At 40.9% G+C, this 22,665-nt stretch overlaps 1 protein-coding gene across 2 annotated transcripts in view; it reads right to left on the bottom strand.

Annotated features, from left to right (window-relative positions):
• SAV1 (salvador family WW domain containing protein 1) overlaps window positions 1-22,665 on the bottom strand; it is a 35,658-nt gene that overhangs the window by 1,158 nt on the left and 11,835 nt on the right. For both annotated transcript variants that reach the window (XM_026654256.2, XM_026654257.2), the window contains exons 3-4: window positions 14,941-15,211; window positions 13,699-13,842 (exon numbers count right to left, since the gene is read on the bottom strand). In XM_026654256.2, the coding sequence (XP_026510041.1) occupies window positions 13,699-13,842; window positions 14,941-15,211 (415 nt within the window). The remainder of the gene's footprint in view (window positions 1-13,698; window positions 13,843-14,940; window positions 15,212-22,665) is intronic.

Genomic DNA, 22,665 nt, shown 5'->3' with positions numbered 1-22,665 from the left:
CCGCACCCTTCCACAATTAAAATTAGTCTGGTTAATCTCTACAGTAATTTGTTTCTTAAGGGAAGAGGTATCCCATAAAGCTACACAGAGGAATCACTCAATCATACTGTCGATATATATTAATGTAAAAATACCAAATCATTTTGTAAGAACAAATATAAAATTATTTAAGACACTAGCAAGCAACTGCTATTAACCAAATGTAGTGAATACATTCTGGAGGCATTAAAAAAAATGTAATAAAACCCCACAAGAAATCCCCCTAAGTAAGAGTGGTTTGAATTTTGTGTATATACTGGGGGGAGGAGGGAGGAAACACCCCGGCCTCCCCTCCCACTGTGGACAGCTTGGGAGGTCAACAGAGTAACTTGAAAGAATAAATCTGTTAGCTGATTAACCCAGTACTCCCAAATGCCTGCCTCCTTGAGAGCTGAATTCCACAGGCTTTGCAAAGCCCCTTCTTCACCCACAGTATCGGTCTGCTCCTAAAGCGTCCTTGCCCTAACGATTACAGGGGGTGAAGGAGGATACTGTACGGCTCTTGGCTAATCCACAGCTCTATTCTACCTGCTACACTTACAGTACAGCCAACAGAGTTCAAAAAGTGACCCCTCCATTTTGTAATGGAACGTCTTTAGAGTGCTCTCCTGTTGGAACATTCGATCTATAGCTCAGTTTCACATTTCCACATAATCAAGCAAATGAAGCAAAATGAAGGTTGCCCAAATGTATCCTTAAAGCAAGTCAGCACTATCGATCACTGAACTGTTTTATTGTCCGTTTATTAGAATGGTTACAATTGCATAAACGAACAAGGCAAAATATGGCAACATGGGTCAACTAATGAGACCTTCTGGGTTTTGCAAGACTGCATACTACATGCCTTCACTGTCTGAGCTAACCTGTATTGTATCAACCAGTATAGTCCAAGTCCACTACTTAGCTGCAATTATTGTTGAATATTTCCCTATTTAGTTTTCCTTCCTTCTGTTACTACTCCTTGTGCTACGATCTTCTGAGATGTCAAATCTTCCTCCCTTCATTTATATCCTTATCATGAAAGTATGTACAGATGATTGTACAGTGGGGGGTGGGAGATTGCCCAGTGACAAACAGGTTAGGAATAACTGCTGGGAAAGCTAAAATGTCCATACAAAAACAGAGAAGCACGCAAAACAAAAGAAAGCGAAGAAAAAAAAACTAAGGCTGTCGATTAATCAGTTAACTCGCGATTTAACTCGAAAAAATGAATCGCGATTAATCGCAGTTTTAATTGCATGTTAAACAGAATACCAATTGAAATTTATTAAATATTTTGGATGTTTTTCTACATTTTCAAATATATTAATTTAAATTAACATACAGACTACAAAGTGTACAGTGCTTACTTTACATTAATTTTTATTACAAATACTTGCACTGTAAAAATGATAAAAAATAGTATTTTTCAGTTCACCTCATACAAGTACTTCAGTGCAATCTCTTTATCGTGTTAGTGCAACTTACAAATGTAGATTTTTTTTATTACGTAACTGCACTCAAAAACAAAACAATGTGAAACTTAAGAGCTTACAAGTCCACTCAGTCCTACTTTTTGTTCAGCCAATCGGTAAGACAAACAAGTGTGTTTACATTTACGGGAGATAATGCTGCTCTCTTCTCAATTACAATGTCATCAGAAAGTGAGAACGGGCATTCACATGACACTTTTGTAGCCAGAATTGCAAGGTTTTACATGCCAGATATACTAAACATTCGTATGCCCCTTCATGCCTCGGCCACCATTCCAGAGGACATGCTTCCATGCTGATGATGCTTGTTAAAAAAAAAAAGAATGCACTAATTAAATTTGTGAATAACTCCTTGGGGGAGAATTGTATGTCTCCGGCTCTGTTTTACCCACATTCTGCCATATATTAGGTCTCAGTTGATGATTCAGCACATGTTCGTTTTAAGAACACTGTCATAGCAGCTTTGTGTTTTGTCAAATGAGGTATCAATGTGAGATTTCTAAAGATAGTTACAGCACTGGACCCAAGGTTTAAGAATCTGAACTGCCTTCCAAAATCTGAGAGGGACGAGGTGTGGAGCATGCTTTCAGGTCTTAAAAGAGCAACACTCTGATGTGGAAACTACAGAACCCGAACCAGCAAAAAAGAAAATCAACCTTCTGCTGGTGGCATCTGACTCAGATAATGAAAATGAACATGCATCGGTCCGCACTGCTTTGGATTGTTATCGAGTAGAACCCATCATCAGCATGGACACATGTCCCCTGGAATGGTGGCTGAAGCATGAAGGCACATATGAATCTTTAGCGCATCTGGCATGTAAATATCTTGTGACACCGGCTACAACAGTGCCATGCGAACGCCTGTTCTCACTTTCAGGTGCCATTGTGAACAAGAAGTGGGCAGCATTATCTCCTGCAAATGTAAACAAACTTGTTTGTCTGAGTGATTGGCCGAACAAGAAATAGGACTGAGTGGATTTGTAGGGTCTAAAGTTTTACATTGTTTTGTTTTTGAATGCAGTTATGCTTTGTACGTAATTCTACATTTGTAAGTTCAACTACTGTACTTGTATCAGGTGAATTGAAAAATACCATTTCTTTTGTTTTTTACAGTGCAAATATTTGTAATAAAAATAAAGTGAGCAACGTACACTTCGTATTCTGTGTTGTAATTGAAATCAATATATTTGAAAATGTAGAAAACATCCAAAAATAATTAAATAAATGGTACTCTTATTGTTTAAGAACACGATTAATCACGATTAATTTTTTTTTAATTGCTTCACAGCCCTAAAAAAACCAACTACCATTCATAGCGGAGTGTCCCTGAAGTACGGGACTCATAAAATGGGGCGGAGTCGAGAAAGGAAGCAAAGAAGGGGTCGTTGTCTTGGCAATATGTTTCCCTTGATGTGGGAACAAGATAAAGAATAAAAGCAAGATGCATAATGTGAAAGTTTGTAAAACTACAGACAGATGCAATAAAACCCCAAAAGACTAGAGCTCAACAGCCTTTGTTAAATGTGTCAGATTTGTCACCCAGCAAGACTGAGGGTGAGGCATATTAAGATAAAACCCTCAAGCAAGGTGGAGAGGCAACATCCATCGAGAGGCTGGAAGGAGAAGCATATAGTGGAGTGGTTTTTGAATGTCACTGGCTACTAAGAATGAATACCTGAAGTTTATTATTTAGTAGGTTTTTAGCTGATTACATTTAGAAAAAGCAACAGAGGGTCCTGTGGAGTCTGATGAAGTGGGCATTCACCCACGAAAGCTTATGCTCCAATACTTCTGTTAGTCTTAAAGGTGCCACAGGACCCTCTGTTGCTTTTTACAGATTCAGACTAACACGGCTACCCCTCTGATACTTGACACCATACATTTAGAAAGCTCATTCTCTATCACTTATGGTTTTATAGGTAATCACTTCCATTACAAAGCAGCATATTGCTAGATAAAGATGTCAAGGCTCAGTTACAGACAGTGCTCCTAAGTTTATCCTTTGCATGTAGCAATTCTGTATTACTGTTTAAACGTCATGATTTTCATCGCTTTTTGGGAATACATAAACATCTAACTTTCCTGTGATCATCACAGACTCTCTTAGGCTTTTTAGCATATTCCAAGCTGCCAACATTAGGTACATTCAAACCCCCTACAATCCAGCATATGTATTCACTCCTCCCACCTTTCACTAACCCAGCTGAATTTAATGGAAGTCTCCTGAATGTTTCATTTCATGTAAATACTGCCAAACTAGTCTTGTGACGAATCAAGACTATGCCAGTTCTCCTGCAAGTAATTTTCCAGGCTCAGAACTAGCACTGTTTAGTCCTGGAAGGAACTGGATAACTAGTCCAGAGTCCAGTTTTACTTCCTTGTTCAATGCGTGGCCCTAGGCTCTATTGACCACATGCTATTCAAACCCTGCTCTCAATACAGAATGACTCATTTCCTCCTCAGTGCTTCTATGGCTCACGACTCTAGTATGTGACGGCTTCACAGAAGTGAATTTATTTTCACAACACCCTTGTGCAATGAGGGGGATCCTCACCTTACAGATGAGGAACTGAGGCAGAGAGAGAGATCAAGGTCAAGTGTCTACTAATTTTGGGTGCCTGATTTGAAATGCCTAAGACCCCATTTTCCTGAGCACATCGCACTATACAGAACTTTGTATGTTCAAAGCACAGCTCTCATTGACTTCAGCTGCTGCTCTGAGTGCTTGGCACAATTGCAAATCAAGACCCTGGGTTCTCGAGCTGGGCATGCAGAGAATGAGGAACACACAATTAGTGACCACCTATGAAAAGTTTGGTGACTTGACCAGCATCATAGAGGAATTCTGTGGCAAACGCAGGGACAAAATTCTTCTCCAGGGCAGTATCCAACTGCCTTAACCACGAGACTGTATTTCTCTTCCCGCAATCCCCTGCCTTTTTCACTCCACACCTTCCAACTTCTGAAACAGATAAGGCTGGGGTCCTACAGACAACCACCTCTTTCATTACACAACCCTAATTCATCTGCAGCGCATTGGTCCATCCGCTGCACTGAATAAGGCAGGGTCCTGTGGAAAAAAGTATGTGATCACGTAATTAAAGACTACCATAATTCATACACACAACCGGGCTGAATTAGGTTGCACAGGCAACCTTAATCTAGCACTTCCTGACTTTACAGTGCTTGAATTGCAATGTTAATGTTTTCAATGTATTTTTTTGTACGTAATTTATAGGTTTAAAAACAAAAAAACAAAAAACAATTGGCATCATATTGACATCCACATGCCAACTCTGCCAGTGGGGGTTTCAGATATTTGCTGACAGCAGAGGACTGATGAGACTCAGGAATCGTGGTTTCCATTCCAGGCTCTGGAGGGCAGTGCGTTCTAGTGGTCACCGATCCTTCTGCCTGTTCCACTCCAAGACTGACCTCTTCTGCCCTTGTCCCCTCCAACCCATCCCTGTCCTAATCCTCCCTCCCGCCTCCTTATTCACTCATAGCTTCTTGTCCCGGACTCCTCATCCAAGTCCCCCCGTCAGGGTATGTCCCATTGCAATTAAAAACCGGCAGCTGACTCAGGCTCTCAGCGCTTGGGTTAAGAGTCTTTTTAACTGTGGTGCAGATATCTGGGCTCGGGCTGGAGCCCAGGCTCCAGGATCCTGCGAGGGCGGAAGGTCCCAGAGCTCAGGTGCAGCATTATCCTGAAAGGCTACACCACAATTAAACAGTCCGTTAGCCCAAGCCCACATCAGCCAGCATGGGCCAGCTGCGGATGTCTAATTGCAGTAGAGACAAACTCTCAAAGGCCCAGTCTCCTCCAAGCCCACAACCTTGGCTCCCAGTCTCAGAACCCCTCCAGGGGTTCCTTATCCCAGTCCCCCCTCTCCTGCCCAGCCAGCCCCAGATTCCCCTTAACCACACTCCATCCCAGCACCTCATTTTAGTCTCCTCTACCTGCAGAGCTTTCAGTCCCAGCCTCCTGACCCAGACAGTCCCTGTTCCCACCCACTTTTGGCCCCACGGCTCTTCGTCCCAACCCCCCTTCCACATTCTTCGTCCTAATATCGTTCCTCCACCCCCCGCAAAGGTCTTGCTCTTGTCCCATCTGCATTCAATTCGGGTAGCTTCCTCTGCCACGCTGGCTGGGTGCTAACAGAGGAAGCATTGAGAACTCATGAGAGAGATTCTCCCAGATCTCTGTTTTGGTGTTTGGTGCCACAGGGCACTTCTACACAGCCAAGAAAAACCCGTGGCGCAGAGTCTCAGAACCGGAGTCAATTGACTTGGGCTCACAGGACTTGGGCTGTGGGACTAAAAATAGAAGTGTAGATGTTCAGGTTTGGGCTGAGACCCAGGGAGGGTCACAGAGCCTGAGCTCCAGCCCGAACCCGAACATGTACACTACTATCTGTAGCCCTGCAGCCCGAGCCCCACAAGCGCAAGTCAGTTGACCGAGGCTCGGAGACTCCGCACCTTGGGCTGTTGTTTCTTTGCAGTGTGTGGCCTGCTGCAGCCTGAAGCAGTACATGCGGGGAATCCTGCTCAGACCCTGCAGCATCCTCAGTGCAGATGGAATCCATGGAGAATTTAGCTGCCAAATTCTAGGAAGTGTCTATTGAGCATGTGCAAATTTCAGTTGTTCAAAGGCTTACAACGTGGCCAGATTTAGGCATGTTTTCACTGGAGCAGGAAAAGGCACATCACTGACAATAAGGCCAACCACCCACAGCAAAATTTCAAGTCCCTCCTCCAAAGCATGGAGTCAATAGAACTCAGCGAAATGGTTGTGCGAAGAACGTGGGATATCTGTATTATTTTTATGAAGATTACATGTACATCTGTTTGATTGTTATGGCATAGTCTGCCATACAGGTGCCAAGGAGGTTAATTCTTGCAGGAGTTACTCACATGACCTAACAAAGGAGTACAATGGCTTCAGATAACCAGCCATCTACCAATACTTACAAGACAATGACTGGACTGGACTATTCTGTTTGATGGTCTATGTGATGGGTTGGATCACAGAAACCCCCTGGGAGCTGCCACCTGATGTGCCAAGACTACCCCTGCTCCTGTTTTCCCTGCCAGCTCAGGACTCCAGCACCCTGTCTTGCTGAGCCAGACACTCCCGTATGCTCCAACACAGATCCAGGGTCTGAATTACTTGCCCCAAAGCTGCAGGTTTACCTGAAAGCAGATAACAGAAGTGTTCCTGTCTTTACCACTCAGATGCCCAACTCCCAATGGGGTCTAAACCCAAATAAATCCATTTTACCCTGTATAAAGCTTATGCAGGGTAAACTCAAATTGTTCGCCCTCTATAACACTGATAGAGAGATATGCACAGCTGTTTGCTCCTCCAGGTATTAATACATACTCTGAGTTAACTAATAAGTAAAAAGTCATTTTATTAAATACAGACAGTAGGATTTAAGTGGTTCCAAGTAGTAACAGACAGAACAAAGTAAGTCACCAAGCAAAATAAAATAAAATGAGCAAATCTATGTCTAATCAAACTGAATACAGATAATCTCACCCTCAGAGATGCTTCAGTACGTTTTTTCCTCAAACTGGACACCTTCCAGGCCTGGGCACAATTCTTTCCCCCGGTACACCTCTTGCTCCAGCTCAGGTGGTAGCTAAGGGATTCTTCATGATGGCTCTCCTTCTTTGTTCTCCTCCACCCCTTTATATATCTTTTGCATAAGGCAGGAATCCTTTGTCTCTCTCTGGGTTTCCACCCTCCCTCACTGGAAAAGCACCAGGTTAAAGATGGATCCCAGTTCAGGTGACATGATCACATGCCACTGTAAGACCCCAAGCCTTCATTCCTCCCAGCCTGACTCACAGGAAGGCTTACCTGCAAACAGAGCCCCAGTCAATTGTTCTGGTTGATGGGAGCCATTAAGATTCCAAACCACCATTAATGGCCCACACTTTGCATAATTACAATAGGCCCTCAGAGTTATGTTTCATATTTCTAGTCCCAGATACAAGAGTGGTACATTTATACAAACAGGATGATCACACTCAGTAGATTATAAGCTTTGTAATGATACCTTACAAGAGACCTTTCGCATGAAGCATATTCCAGTTACATTATATTCACTCATTACCATATTTTTATAAAACCATATAGACTGCACAACGTCACAGTCTATCTCCACTCTAAGGCTATGGGCTCCACTACGAGGCTTTTAGCAACATGGCTGTGCCGCTACAGTTGTGCCACTAAAAGGCGCGCAGTGTAGCTGCTCTTTGTTGGCAGGACAAACCACTTCCATCCCCCACGAGCGGCAGCGGCTTTGTTGGCAGGAGAGCGCCTCTGCTGACAAAGTGCTGTTCACACCGGCGCTTTTCATCGGTAAAATTTTTGCCATTCGGGGTTTGAGTTTTTTTTTTGTTTTGTTTTGTTTTTTTAACACCCCTGAACGACAAAAGTTTTGCCAACGAAGTGCCAGTGTAGACAAACCCTTAGCGTCAGACAAGTTTGGCAAGAGGAGGGGGCACCAGTCTGTGGACACAGAACAAAAGGGCCTGCCTGGATTAAAAAAAAGGACACACACACAGAGGCAGTGTCTATAGAGAAGCAGATGGAATCCGGGTCTCCAGAAACAAGGCTGCCTGGGCTGATTTGGGCTTGCCTAAGCTTGGAGGGAAATGCTAAGCTTAAGATAAGTAATGTGTGTATAGGTGTTTTATTGGTTTAACCCATTTCTCTCCTATGCATAAACAAACAGTGCTTTGTTTTGAAGGAGCTGTTCTGAGGCACTGTATTTACCTAGTGTATTTTATTCCCAAAAGGGAGTCTCTCGCAGGTGCTGAGAAAACAAGGTTGGTAAACATGGGTGTTGTAGCCCAGAGACAAGGCTTCCATCCTGAGAGCAGTGAAGGGCAGAGCCTGTCACTTGAGAGACTGGAGAGAGGTGAAGGGTGAAGCTAGCCTTGTAACTGGGACAGGTTGCACAATTTTTTTTTTTTTTTTTTAAAACAATGTATTTTTCTGTACTCCCACTCCCAGAATTGAGAGACATCTGGTTTGAGTCTTGTTTTCTAATTGCAGTGTAGTACTTTACATTATACTGTTTTGTATTTTACACAGCCTATTAGCACAATTACTAGTGATATTAGAATGTCTAATCTTCCTTGCCCAGCAATCACATAAAACTCATTTAATTTTGTATTCTCTCAAGTGTAAATGTGCACCTACTTGCTATAGCTATCAGTAAAACAAAAATGAATAAAATGAGATAATCATCTAGGTCTGAATAAACTAGACAAGGAAATGGATGCATATAGGCAGTGGAAGTAATACAGTGTCTACTTTAAGATGCTGCAAGCCAGGAGACCAGGAAGAAGAAAGGATATCGCAGTAAACTGCCCCCTGCAATTATAAATAAAAACATTAATATTTTAATAATTATTAAAAAGGGCAGATGGCCAGAAGGGCTCCATGTGCACTGCAAAGTGGGAGGACTCAGGGGTGCAGCTGGCATCCAAAGAAACCCAGTTTGAAATATAAAGGGTTTAAACTCAGATCCGGACTTTTCATTACATTTAATCTTATTCCATGACTTGACATATTTACATTGCCAAACCCATTATTTTCCAAAGCAATGTACTATGAGAAAACCAGCTTTAGTTATTAACCACTGATTAGGGGAATTTATTTTTTGGAAAGAGTTATGGGGTCCCTAGTGTATGATAGGGCTCCTAAGCACGATGGTAATTCAACAACAACAAGGCAAGTTATCCACTTCCAGAGCTTTATGTGCTGATGCCAAACAAGTCAGCATTTTTATTTATTATTATTATTATTAACAGGCACCTGGTTACTCCCGAGTCAGTGCTAATTATAGATAAGGCAATGCTCCCCTTTTCTGTCTCTGGTGAACGGTGCGAAGGTGGAGCAGGGTCTCCATGATCCCTCGCCCAATGTTGTCAGACACTCATCAATGAACAATATTTAGGATTAGCAGCAGGCAGCTAAATTTGGCTCTCAATGGGGGAAACACTGTTTCGTATTTACTTGGCAACAGTGGGGAACAAAGCTGCATGTAACACACACACAGTAAAGCTGTGTCCAGAGTTGTTCTGTCACTTCATAGCTTTTATTTTATTTTTTAAAGCAGGATCGTGGGTTTCTATAATTGTACATCTTCTGGCAGCCTGCCAGAAATGAATCAGCAAGTTAGGGCTGCTCATTGTTTTTTGGTGCTGTGGCTTCAAATGTCAGCTCCCAACAGAAGCGCTGGGTAGAAGGTCAGGGGTCTGATTAAAGAGTCATTGAGCCACCGATAAGAATGGGAATGAGGGTTTACTTGAAGTACACCCAGTTTTCCAGATAAGTTGATTACACTGAGCATCCAAACAATGCCTTCTATTTCTGGCTTTTTAAGCAATGGGTAAGAGGCTCTTAGTGTATCTGGCAACACTTCAAACATCTACAGAAGCAATCTGAACAACAGTAATTTACCACCATCAGCTCCACTGCACGTAGACTGGCTGATGTAATATAAGCATGGAACTGTCCTAAAAAAATCTAAATGGTTGGCCAGTCCAAAAGGTGACTATATGCAAAGGATATCTTGCTCTGTCCTCTTAACTCTGGCTTTTTGATTCCCCATAACCACCTCCATCAGTGTGTAATTTGTTTCTCTTGCACATTTTAATAGCCTTTAATAAACTGAAGACAATCATATATCATAAAAGATTCTTCTCTTTAGGTGGATGAAAAATGCTATTCCAATGTCATTTGGATCAGATGCCTGGAAGACACTTCCTACCCATTTAGGCTATTCTTTTTCATTTCAAGGATGATCCTTGTGAGATTCCACATGCTGAAAAAGATCCCTACCTACCACATATAGCAAATACATTGAAACGTATTTCTGGCCTTTAGTATGTGGCAGGAGGAGATTCTAGTTCAGGACTCTCAGGCATTTAGCAAGGCAAACTTCCTGAATTTCTTGGCAATACTTAATTTTAAACAAGGGGAGCTAACTTAAAAAATCTGATATCTGCTTTATCAATATTTAATTTGTTACATGATATTGTGGGTGGCATATGGAATGAAAAGTTTTGACTCCAATCTATCATTGTTATTGCATTCACACTGGATTTAACATTCCAGATGATTAAGCTACTGTTAAACTGTGAAACTGAGAAAGAGAAAGCAATTGCTCCAAGTCTCAGATGGACTGTGAATTGCAGCTGGCATTAAAACTTAAGGTCCTGTTAAAGAAAAGCTGTCATGTAGTTTGTCAATTAAAATCTAGTAAATCATATTCTAGAGATTCTACATAATATTTTTAACTCTCTACCCCACTGTCAAACAATACCTCTATTGGTTTAGGGCTTGAGAGAACAAACATACAGCGGTGTCTATGCTTTCTCTCTCTCAGTTTCTCTATCTGTAACCTGGGGGATAATACACAATTGTCTTCCTCAGAGAGGTATTTATAAGGATTCAATGATTGTGAAGTGCTCTGAACATATAAAGTGCTTAGCAATATTGCTATCAGATCTACTCTAAGATGGAAAAACCAAAAAATTGACTGGATATTGTGTTTATATATGAATTCATTATTTCTTCTCAACTATGTGAACCACATTTTAATTCTTTGGACTAATTTAACATGCTCTAATTTTGTCTCATCATATAGGATTTACAGACATTCCCACGAATCTGAGATTGTCTATTCCCAGGTTTCCACAAGTGCACTGACAAGAACCCACCTAACACTGAAACAGTTTGAAAGTAGACATTGACTAGATACTCCAAACATCTAATTAACAGAACACAGTTAATGACAGCAACTAAGAGTGCTCATAGGAAACAATCCTTTCCAACAGGTTGCTGGAACTGAACACACCCTTGGTGCATAAAAATATCATTGGAATTTATTCCAATTTAAATCTTTACAGGCTCCTGGCATGCCCAGTAGCCACATGTAGCTATAAAACCCATTACATTAAATTACCAGAAGCTTCTTTAAAAAGAACCTGCATATGGAAGCCGCCGAAGATCATCCAAAAATCGATGAATCTGCAACTGCAGTCATTGCTACAATTCTATTAATTTGTCCAAAAATTGATTTCATATTGCAAAATATTAAAGCCACAATCCCTAGGTTCTCAATTGCTTTTCTTGGTGGTGGTATTATTGCTCCCTGGTGAGTCGGGTCAGTACATTTCATTTGTTTCTCTGAATCGAGTCAAAAAATGTATTCTTATGGGACAGACTCTTGGCTCCTAAAATAGCATAATTTCTTCAAAAAATATAGTTATACATTTTTTCTATTTTATTTAGTAATGAAGATTTTTGAGCAGGGACGTAGTTGTCAACAGTCTAAATGCAAAATTCTTAATTTTGTTGTGAAATTTGTATAGGTTCGTTTCCAGCACTTTAAGAAATTAAAAAGTAGTTAATAGGCTAGAAAAGATTGAATGTAATAATATTTCCTAAAGCCAGCATAAGGAACTGCAGTGTTCTTGGACTCAAACACATTAAGACTAACACACTCTGGGCTCTCTAGCATATTATTCGACATGTTGACGTGAACAGTAAGGAGCACTTGGCAACATTTTTCTGCACAGATGGATCTTCCTTTAAAAATTGTGAAACACATCAGCCCAGTGTTCTTATATGCCATTTCACATACTGTGTGACTAAACAACTACAGGACTATTGCTTCCTTGCCCTCTGGAGACCCTGGAAACCCAGGAGGCAACAGTCACACTCCCATGGAGTGAGTTGCACATGTTGGTTATGAACAAACCTTTGGGAATGTCTGCACTACAATTAATCACTCATGGCTGGCCCACACTTACAAGGCTTGAGCTGCAGGACTGTTTAATTACAGTGGACTTCCGGGCATGGGCTGGAGCCTGGGCTCTAAGACCCTCCCGCCTCACAGGTTCCTAGAGTCCACGCTGCAGCCCAAGCCCAGAAGTCTACGCTGCAATTAAACAGCCCTGCCACCACAGCCCTGTGAGCCTGAGTCAGCCAGCACAGGCCAGTCATGGGTGTCTCGACCAACCCTTCGTATTTTGTTTCAGCGGTTTAATTCCATTTGACAGCTCCTTATAGTGGAAAGGGAAAAACAAACAGACTTTTCCTAGAGAAAAACGGTATAGGAAATTCCTGCTAATTTACAAATAAATAAAAGTTAAAAACCCAAACTCAGAACAGAGAAAAACTGTTCTATTTGGTGGGGAAAGGAATGAACTGGATTCTTCAAGCTGCAACTGACCCTCTCCCAAAAGATAGGCACAATATTTCTTGAATTCCCCATCTTGCTCTGCTGGTAGAAGGTCATTACTATGGGTCCAGCCCGACCTAATGGATAAATTTGGTCTGTTAGAGGGTGGAGGAAAGAGAATCCTCCCCTCAGGCACCTGAGGATCAGCAGTCGGAGATTTCTGAGGTTCACAAGAGCTGCATAAACTACACACACTCAGCACAAGGTAGAGCAGCAGCAGCCATACCAGTGTGGATTGCATCAGACCTGCAATGTTACTCCAGCGCTGTATGTTTATATTTAAAATACACTACGCCGCAAGACTAAACTGGGTTTGTTGCTTGGGCGCATGTTTTATCCACAACCGTGCCTCCTTCCTATGCCTATTACTGTCACAGCACTTATCCTCTACCTAAGGCAAAACAAACCTCCCGAGACTAGATTTAATACCACTAGTGTGACACCCAAAGATCAGTAACCGCTTACTGTGAAATAAGTCTCTCCACATCCGACCAAATATGTTATCCTGACACCAATTCTGATTTCGCTGCAGAAAGCCTGATGTTAAACCTCTATCAGACACTGGGGGGGTTTGGGAGAAGAATGAAGGGGACATATTCTAACCCCATCTTTTTTAATATACTGTTGATGTCCCAACGATGCAGTTACTGGTCTCAAGCATCCTTGTACCTGGTCCCCACAACTTTTGCATATGGCTGCACTTGTGTTCTGAATAACTGAAAATATCTGCTATAACTTTCTACATTTAATTCTACTGCCAATAATAGTGCCTATGCAACGAAACAAATTAATTTACATAATGCAAAAAAGGTATTTTTCTTTTCTAGTTGTTGAAATACAGCTATAAAGAAAAATACATTTTTTTTTAAAAGACAGAAGTAAGTCATTTTGAGAGGAATGAAAAAAGCTACTCACTTTACAGGAGCCCTGGCATAGACCTGTAGCCAGTCAGGAATCTCTGCAGTGTGGTATGGATTTGCAGGCACTAGAAGGGGCTGGCTTCTCTCAGCTTGCTGTGGTTGATAAGTCACTGGTGGAGGTTGATCATAACGAGGAACGCTGTACAAAGAACAGAGATATAAATCTAAAATGTATCAATTCATTAACCTCCAAAAGCAGCAAATTAAATATACTAGCATAATTGAAACGTTAATTTTGACCAAAATGTTAAAATCTTAATAAAAACTACTGATCAATCCAGCCACTTACAACAACAGGAGTCATGTATGCAGACTGATGGCATCACAGCATACAGGTAGGTTGCATTTAATTTTAAATGCTCCAGTATTTAATTTTAAATACTCTTTACTGGGAGTAAGGAGACTTTCTGCAGTCATTTTTAATAATTGTGCCATGGTCTTTATTTTATTCTAAACACAAATGTAAACACTGCTGCATTTATCACATTGTACAAACTCATATCGGACCATTTCACCTGTTACCCCACTGCCTTTTTACTAACATGGTCTGACCAAAAATTAAAAACCAATTTTAACAGATAAAATAGGCAAGTATCATTTAGCTGATCAACCCAAAATTCACTGGATTTAGAACAAATGTGTTCTAGTTACATTTGGTACAAGCTATTCCACCATGTTATCTATTGTTCCATATTGAGAAATAAGAAAAATAGTACAGCAGGGACAAGCGTGTTGAGTATACTAACAAAAAGTTATCAACATTTATATTGTGTGTAGATGAAACAGGGACTTTCATTTTAGAGCAGAACTAGCCCATGTTTAAAATGGCAAAGTGCCTCTTCATCAGGATTACTATTACAGGTTATTTGTGAGGACAGCTTGCTGGAAGGTAAGATTTAACAGCTTCCTCTCGACCTGTAACATTTTTCTCCTCCTGAAGTATTCTGTCAATCTTAATGAATATTAATAGTAAAGTACAATGATGCATTGTTCTTGATTAGTTGGTAGCAATATTCTGTGCTCTGAACTTACATGAAAATTAACACAGCTCAGGAAACAGAAGCCTTAAGGTTATCTCCCTTTACAATTAAAGCAACTTGGACAGAAACCAGTAAAGTTTCATGTATAAAAATAATATATAACAGATCAGTGATGTGCTAAAACAGAAAAGCTCGATTTTCCTACGCTAAATTGGATCAGAATATAGTCTGCAACAAAACTAACATTGATCGCCTACCTGGGAGCACAGGGATGCTTGTACTGAGCTCTTTTATTGATGTGATCTACATAATACACTCCAAATTCTGCTGACTCAACTCTTTCCCATCCAGGAGGCAGCCCCTCACGCTCCAGTGGATGGCTCCAATGAGTCGTATTAGTGTTATGATCAATGTAGTATTTCCTTCCTCTAATAGTCCAGTCCACTGACCAGCCAGGAAGAAGAGGTAAATCTTCAGAACTGTGATTTGTTAAATTTCCTAGTGACGTAGCAGGAATCCTGCCAATGCCTGAAAAAAACATAAGAGAATTCAGCCAAGCTGACAACAATGCTTGAAATTGGTTGACTGACTTACCAAAAAAAAAAAAAAAAGTTGTAATTACTTTCCTCAGGAAAGCAGTAAAAGATGGTCATGTTCTGAATGAATTATAACTCAAGAATAAGGCTGCAGCAGATTTACAACGTCTGTATTCACACATTGTTTTTCTCTACATATTTCAAATTAGAACTGGTCAAATAAATCACTAATTATTGGTTAATTAGAACATTATATGTATGGATTGACCAACAACAAGAAGAAGAGCAATAATCCTTTTGTAAGTCAGGTCTCACTTCCTGAAAAAAGAAAAAGCGAAGCAGTGTTTGGTTTCCATAACATAACCTGAACTTTTGCTATCAGGTACTCTTGATTTTACCCACAATGCACTGGACGAATGTCACAGCAGTTTTATCTATATTTACTAAAAGTATGTTTGGAGCTCAATGTCCAGCTGACTTGCCTCCACGAAACTCAGTTAAGACTTACTGGCTCCGTTTACCTTAGAAAAGTATGTCATGTATTTAATAGGGATGACACTGCAATCGTATTACTAACATGTTGAATTCCTGAGCAGGGCTGGCAGACATGGGATTTTAAATGCCTGAGCATATTTAAACTACAATTTATGTTAGTAATACATTACAGTTACATCTACCCTATATACCTACTAAATACAGGTACAGTATTTTTCTAGTGTAAATGGGACCTTCAAAACCTATTCAGCAGCACACAAGCCTTCCTAATTTACCTACACAGGCAGTCACAGAAACAGAAGGAAGGGAAGAGATGTAGAAGTTAAAATAAGACAATGGAACAACGATCATTATACCATATGCTTACATAACCACAAAAGATAATTCAATAACATTTTAAAATCATTACTTTTTAAATATACAAATATAACACTTACATGCATTATAGAAATTAGTGCACCAAGTACTAATAAACACAATAAAAATGTCATTTCAATTTTTATATCTTTTCCTTCTCATTATGTATTGTGGAACTTTAGGGAGGACTCCATGTCAGTCAAAGTACAGTTGAAATGAGAAAACCTCCAGCAGAGATAAAAACATGGCTGAAAATGTAAAACACATGGTGACCTAACCAAAATGTTCACAGATCATTAAGTTTCATTCCTTAGACGCTTGATACCCAGTATAATGTTGGCACAATTTAAACTCTTCTTCATATATCCTTGAAATATAAAAACAACAAGGAGTCTGGTGGCACCTTAAAGACTAACAGATTTATTTGGGCATTAGCTTTGGTGGGTAAAAACCTCACTTCTTCGGATGCATAGAACCTCCGAAGAAGTGAGGTTTTTACCCATGAAAGCTTGTGTCCAAATAAATCTGTTAGTCTTTAAGGTGCCACCAGACTCCTTGTTGTTTTTGTAGATACGATACAGACTAACACGGCTACCCCCTGATACTTGAAATATAAATTTATTTTCCTGAACTGCAGTTACATTTACATTCCCAGTTAGATACTCCTCTAGCTGTAGAGAAATCCCTAATTCAATACAGTAAAAGCTGTTTTATCTGGCACTTCATCAACTGGAAAGCTCTATAAACCGGCATTTCTGATCTTCGTTGAAATGCTGGTTTATAGACGGGTTGGTGCGGGGACAGCAGGGGGTTGGGGTGTGGGCTCTGGGTGGGCGTTTAGGTGCGGGAGGGGGTGAGGAGTGCCGGATCTGGGGGCCAATCACCTCGGCCGGCTCCCTGCAAGCGGCGACCTGTCCCAGGCTCCGGCTGTTCCTAGGTGGAGGCATGGCAGGCAGCTCTGTGTGCTGCTTCCCCACCTCCGCCCCCAGTGCCTGGGAACCGCGGCCAATGGGAGCTGCGGGGGCGGCACCTGTGGGCACAGGCAGCGTGCAGAGCTGCCTGCTGCGCCTCCACCTAGGAGCAGCTGGAGCCCAGAACGTGTCGCCACTTGCGGGGAGCTGCCAGAGGTGAGCGCCCGCCTAGATCCAGCACGCCATACCCCCTTCCGGGCGCCCTAGCCTGCTGCCCTGAACCCCCTCCCGCACACAAACTCTCTCCCAGAGCCCACGCTCCACACCCTCTCCTGCACCCCAACCCCCAGCTCCACACCCACTCCCTCTTACTTAACCGGCATTCTTTTACTTACTGGCACCCCCCTTCCTCCAACATGCCTGATCAAACAACTTTTACTGTACTTTCAAATGCCATAATAAAATACATTTTACTTGATTCCAGCATTCCCAACTAGCTGATAAATGTCCTATTAATGCTATATTTTCTCACTGAACCATATAGAGGAGTTTAGATTTTTTCCTCTCTCAGAAGTTAAACAATTGATTCTACCACAGTACTAATGTCTCCACAGATGTTGGAATAGATACTTCCTCAGCTCTGGCTCTTCTGAAATAAAAACGTGTGCGAGTGTATGAGAGAGAGAGAGCTGGAACTACCGGTATCATCCAAAGAATACCACTAAAAGAAAACGATCTATGCTAGCTCATCCAAAAAGCAGTATTGAAGCCAGACGAAACTTCACCATTACTCTTTCTCTGCCTAACCATCTGTTATAAACAGATATCACACATGCAGCTTCTCCTTTGTACTCATCCTTCCACTTCTGCTATCAGGGGAAATTATGAACATGCTTTCCTTCTGACAGTTCACCCACAGATCAACACTGGCACACAAAGGACATTCTTTTCGATCTTTTGCTGACCAGTTTAGATCTAGTACAGCACAAGTACTGGAGTAACACCTCGCCTGCACTTTCAGTCTGTGATATTAGCCATCAGCAATACGGTAACTGGAAATTATTCAAAGTGAAGAAACACAGGAAACGAGGGACTGAAGTCCTCTCTTCCCTGTCAGCCCCACTGAGCACTGGACCTGAAAACATTGCTATTTGTCAACAAAAATATTTCTAACCCTGGCAGGTTATGAAATATTTGACCTTAGAGTACCTCCCTGTATTAAAATATTTTTGCTATTTCCGTAAGTTAGCATGTGTACCAATGCTGTGGTTCCCTCTCGCAGGTACTGATCCTGAGAAGGAATCTGCAACCTGGACCTTATTTCCCTGTGGAGTCCCATTGAAGGCAGGGAAGAGAAAGGCGTTCCAGTTTCTATTTCCAAGAGGAAATACAATTTTCCAGTTAAGCTACTTGAAAAGATACTGGACTTCAGATAAACAAGTCAAATATTTTCTCCAGTTAACTGGACTGTTATGATTGGGACTCTTCTTGGATGTGTAAACAAGAACTACTTATGGTGTCAGCACTAGCATGGGATTCAAATACTCTCAGACATCACTAGAAGAAAGAACCTCAACATAGGAATAAACGTTAACTTTCCTTTCAGTTTACATTTAAAACGAGCACATGCTCAAGTGTTGTGTTTTTTACTCCCACTTCAATTACAGCATAATTTAGCAGCCAATATATACTCCTGTGGACAGAGGTTAATGCTTAATAAAGTTTCAAAGCTGGGATTACAAGGTTTCAGATGGAGCTAAAACCCATTCTATGTACTAACAGTTAAGGACTTGTTTATGTGGGAAGTTATTTAAACCACTATATTTATCCCAATATAACAGCCCACGTGGACACGCAAAGGTCTAGTCTATACTTAAAAATTAGATCAACCAAGTTATGTTGCTAGGTCTCTGTGCACCATAGTTAGGCTGACTTAACCCCCGCAGTGTAGATGCCGCCTCTTGAGAGATGGATTAACCCCTTCAGCTGATGTAGGAAGGGTCTACACTGCAGCGCTATAGCTGTGTCACTGTAGCGGCTGATGTATAGACAAGGCCTTATATTTAAGTATATTTGGTGCCACAAAAAAACAGACAAGAGCTAAGAGGGGAAAGGGAACATTGTAATCAGGATGATTTTCAAGTCTGTTACCTTGTGAATCACCAAGACGAGAAAGTAATTGCTATACTTCATTGGAAAGGCAAGAGTTCTCGTTTTCCTAGTTTCTATACGTTAAGTTATAGCCACAGACCTTAAAACAGTCACTAGTCCCTCAGACAACGCAATACTATTTTGGCACTGTTTCTGGACTTAACATAGCAAGAACCAAACCAATGTAATTTTTTGATCCCTGGATAAATTTTTTTTTTTTTATAAATCTATAACTGAAGCAATCAATAGTTATGAAACGAAAGGCTAGATTTACAGGTAACAAAGGGGCTAGAAGTACATAGAAAGCTGTAAAAGGTCACTTATAGTTTCATGTATACCTTTTCCTTAAGTCATAAAAACACCATCAGTATTTTCTTGAGGTTGTTGAAAGTTAGAAGAATTCAGATTCTATTTGTGAAGTACAGCGTCTCATGCCCTTTGAATCGTTGTGGCATTCAACTATAATTAGTTTAATTTAGACATCTGTTTGTATAATTGGAGTTACTGAATATCAAAATAAACCATACACACTGCTTTTGCTTATAACATTCTATGAAGGAAGTACTCAGCAGATGCATCCTTGAAATGAGAATATACAACAGGAATATTTCCTACTGTAGCTTAGAACAACAACAGGAGAGGAAAAAACTACTTTGTTTTTTTAGACTCCTGTAAGTATCAATAGTAAGAGTGGGCACCACTTCAAAGGCTAGATTACTATTTAATCTTTTTCACAATTGCTGGTCAAAGACGGGAGGGGCATTTAAAGTATTAACAAGGAAAATATTGTGTTATAACAGGATATTTTACTAGACTGCAAGACAACCTGAAAGTTACACCTGACAGAAATATGCCTGGTACTTTACAGTCATGTAAGGTTACAAGAACCCTGCCTTGAGGAGCTTTGTAAGAATACTTATTAATTCTACTTCTACAACAGCTGAGGACCCGAAATGTGTATTAGTGCCCATTTTAAGGCACTATACAAACACACCACAAAGTCCATGGCTCAGAGCATTCAGAACTAGATTCAGATAATATAAAGTATGTATTCTGACAATGACTGGTTGAGGAACAAGTTAATTTTAAGTCAGAGTTCTTTTAGTAGAAGTGTGGGGGCAGATATTTAAAACAAGATGGAACTTTGGCGTGCCTATTAGCGGGTGGCGTGGTCGCAGTCTAACTCCTCCACTGCAACTTTTCTTTTAAAACCTGCCCTCTACTATCCTGGCTAAAACTTCTCTTTTCTCCTGGTACTTTCTTGGGTTAGATCTCTGCCACTGTATTAGTGGCTAGACAGGCTTTGCGTTTCCTGCTCAGAGACGGAACAGCTTCTGCAAAATGGTTTCTGTTAGCACTGTCTCAGTCCTTTCCAAGTTATAACTCTTTTACTCTCTGATTAAAGGTGGGTTCTCTCATATGAAAGTGGCTTTCTTAATGAGAGTTACCAAATGTCAGGAGTGGTCACAACTGTATTCTCATTTACTGGCCTGCAATCCCTGCCCAGACTGCATCACTTAAACCCTGTAGTCTGGAACCTGTCTTTTCTCATTTGCCATTTCTGTTTCTCTCTGACTCCGATGTTTTCTTTTTACTTTAACTACTGGTCTTAAGGAATCTCAATGCTGCCTTGTTATTTTTGGCTTGGCTTTTCCTCTGTGCCGTAACATGCTGCCTTCAGTTCAATCCTCTGAACTAACTGGCAACTAGCTTCTGAGTTTTTACACAGTGTTGCAAAGCAGAGGAATCCTGTTGAATCTAGTCTGCTCTCCTTAGGGATGCAACTGTGTATTATCTCACTAGTCTGCTAAAAGAAAATGTAAATGGATATAGCCCATTTTTATTATCCATATTTTACAATACTTCATGTATTTCCAGGTTTTAAGCCAGGCTCTACATTAAGTCTCTTTTTGAAAACCTTCAGCAGCACAATGCTTCAACACTAGGATCCAAGCATCAGTTTTTAGCATTGTGTTTTACCATATATCATGGAATCCAGAGACAATGCAAAGGAACTCCTTTGCATTACAATATCAATTCTTATAGAAATGGACCTGCAATGCAACGATGCCTTTCAATTCAAAATCAAGTCTTTGTTTGTGTATACACCACAGAGAGAACAAAACAGATGTATTGCACAAATGATTTTGTAGTCCAATCAAAGGGATCTTTCTGTGGGAATACCCTGCTTGGAAAAAACGGGTCACTGGTGTGACGTTGTGCAGTCTACATGGTTTTATAAAAATATAATAATAAGTCAATATAATGTAACTGGGATAGATTTAGAGAAAATACGGTAATAAGTGATATAATGTAACTGGGATATGCTTCATGCAAAAGGTCTCTTGTAAGGTATCATTACAAAGCTTATAATCTACTGAGTATGATAATCTGATTTGTATAAATGTACCACTCTTGTATCTAAAACTAGAAATATAAAACATAACTCTGAGGGCCTATTGTAATTATGTAGAGTGTGGGCCATTAAGGATGGTTTGGAATCTTGATGACTCCCATTGTCTGCAGATGGCTGTATTTACCTTTGAGTCTTCCTGTATATGTGTGTGCTGGCAAGTAAGTAATGAAGTCTTGCAGTGACATGTGATCATGTCACCTGAACTGGAATCCATTTTTAACCTGGTGCTTTTCCAGTGAGGGGGGGTGGAAACCCAGAGGGACAAAGGATTCCCGCCTTATGCAAAAGATATATAAAGGGGTGGAAGAGAACAGAGATGGAGAGGAGCCATCATGGAGAATCCCCTAGATAACACCTAAGCTGGAACAAAAGCTGTACCAGGGGAAAGAATTGTGCCCAGGCCTGGAAGGTGTCCAGTCTGAGAAAAACTTACTGAAGCATCTCTGAGGGTGAGATTATCTGTATTTAGTTTGATTAGGCATAGATTTGCGCATTTTATTTTATTTTGCTTGTGACTTACTTTGTTCTGTCTGTTACTACTTTGAACCACTTAAATCCTACTGTCTGTATTTAATAAAATCACTTTTTATTTAGTAATTTACTCAGAGTATGTATTAATACCTGGGGGAGCAAACAGCTGTGCATATCTCTCTATCAGTGTTATAGAGGGCGAACAATTTATGAGTTTGCCCTGCATAAGCTTTATGCAGGGTAAAACGGATTTATCTGGGTTTAGACCCCATTGGGAGTTGAGCAGCTGAGTGCTAAAGACAAGCACGCTCCTGTGAGCTGTTTTTGGGTAAACTTGCAGCATTGGGACAAGTGATTCAGACCCTGGGTCTGTGTTGAAGTGGACTGGAGTGTCTAATTCAGCAAGACAGGGTGCTGGAGTTCTGAGCTGGCAGGGAAAACAGAAGCAGGAGTGGTCTTGGCACATCAGGTGGCAGCTCCCAAGGGGGTTTCTGTGATCCAACCCGTCACAACTGGAATCTATTCTGAGTGGAGGTCTCAGTTCTGCCATAGATCATCTCTTTGGCCAATCAATTGGCCTGATGGAATTGTGCTGGAAGAGAGCAGAAGACCTCAGAGTGACTAGAAAGAAGGGGGGAGGGAGGG

This window comes from Terrapene carolina, unplaced genomic scaffold (assembly GCF_002925995.2).
Source record: "Terrapene carolina triunguis isolate 2854851 unplaced genomic scaffold, T_m_triunguis-2.0 Scaffold189, whole genome shotgun sequence".
Lineage (NCBI taxonomy): Eukaryota > Metazoa > Chordata > Testudines > Emydidae > Terrapene > Terrapene triunguis.
This window is presented reverse-complemented; position numbering and strand designations above follow the sequence as displayed.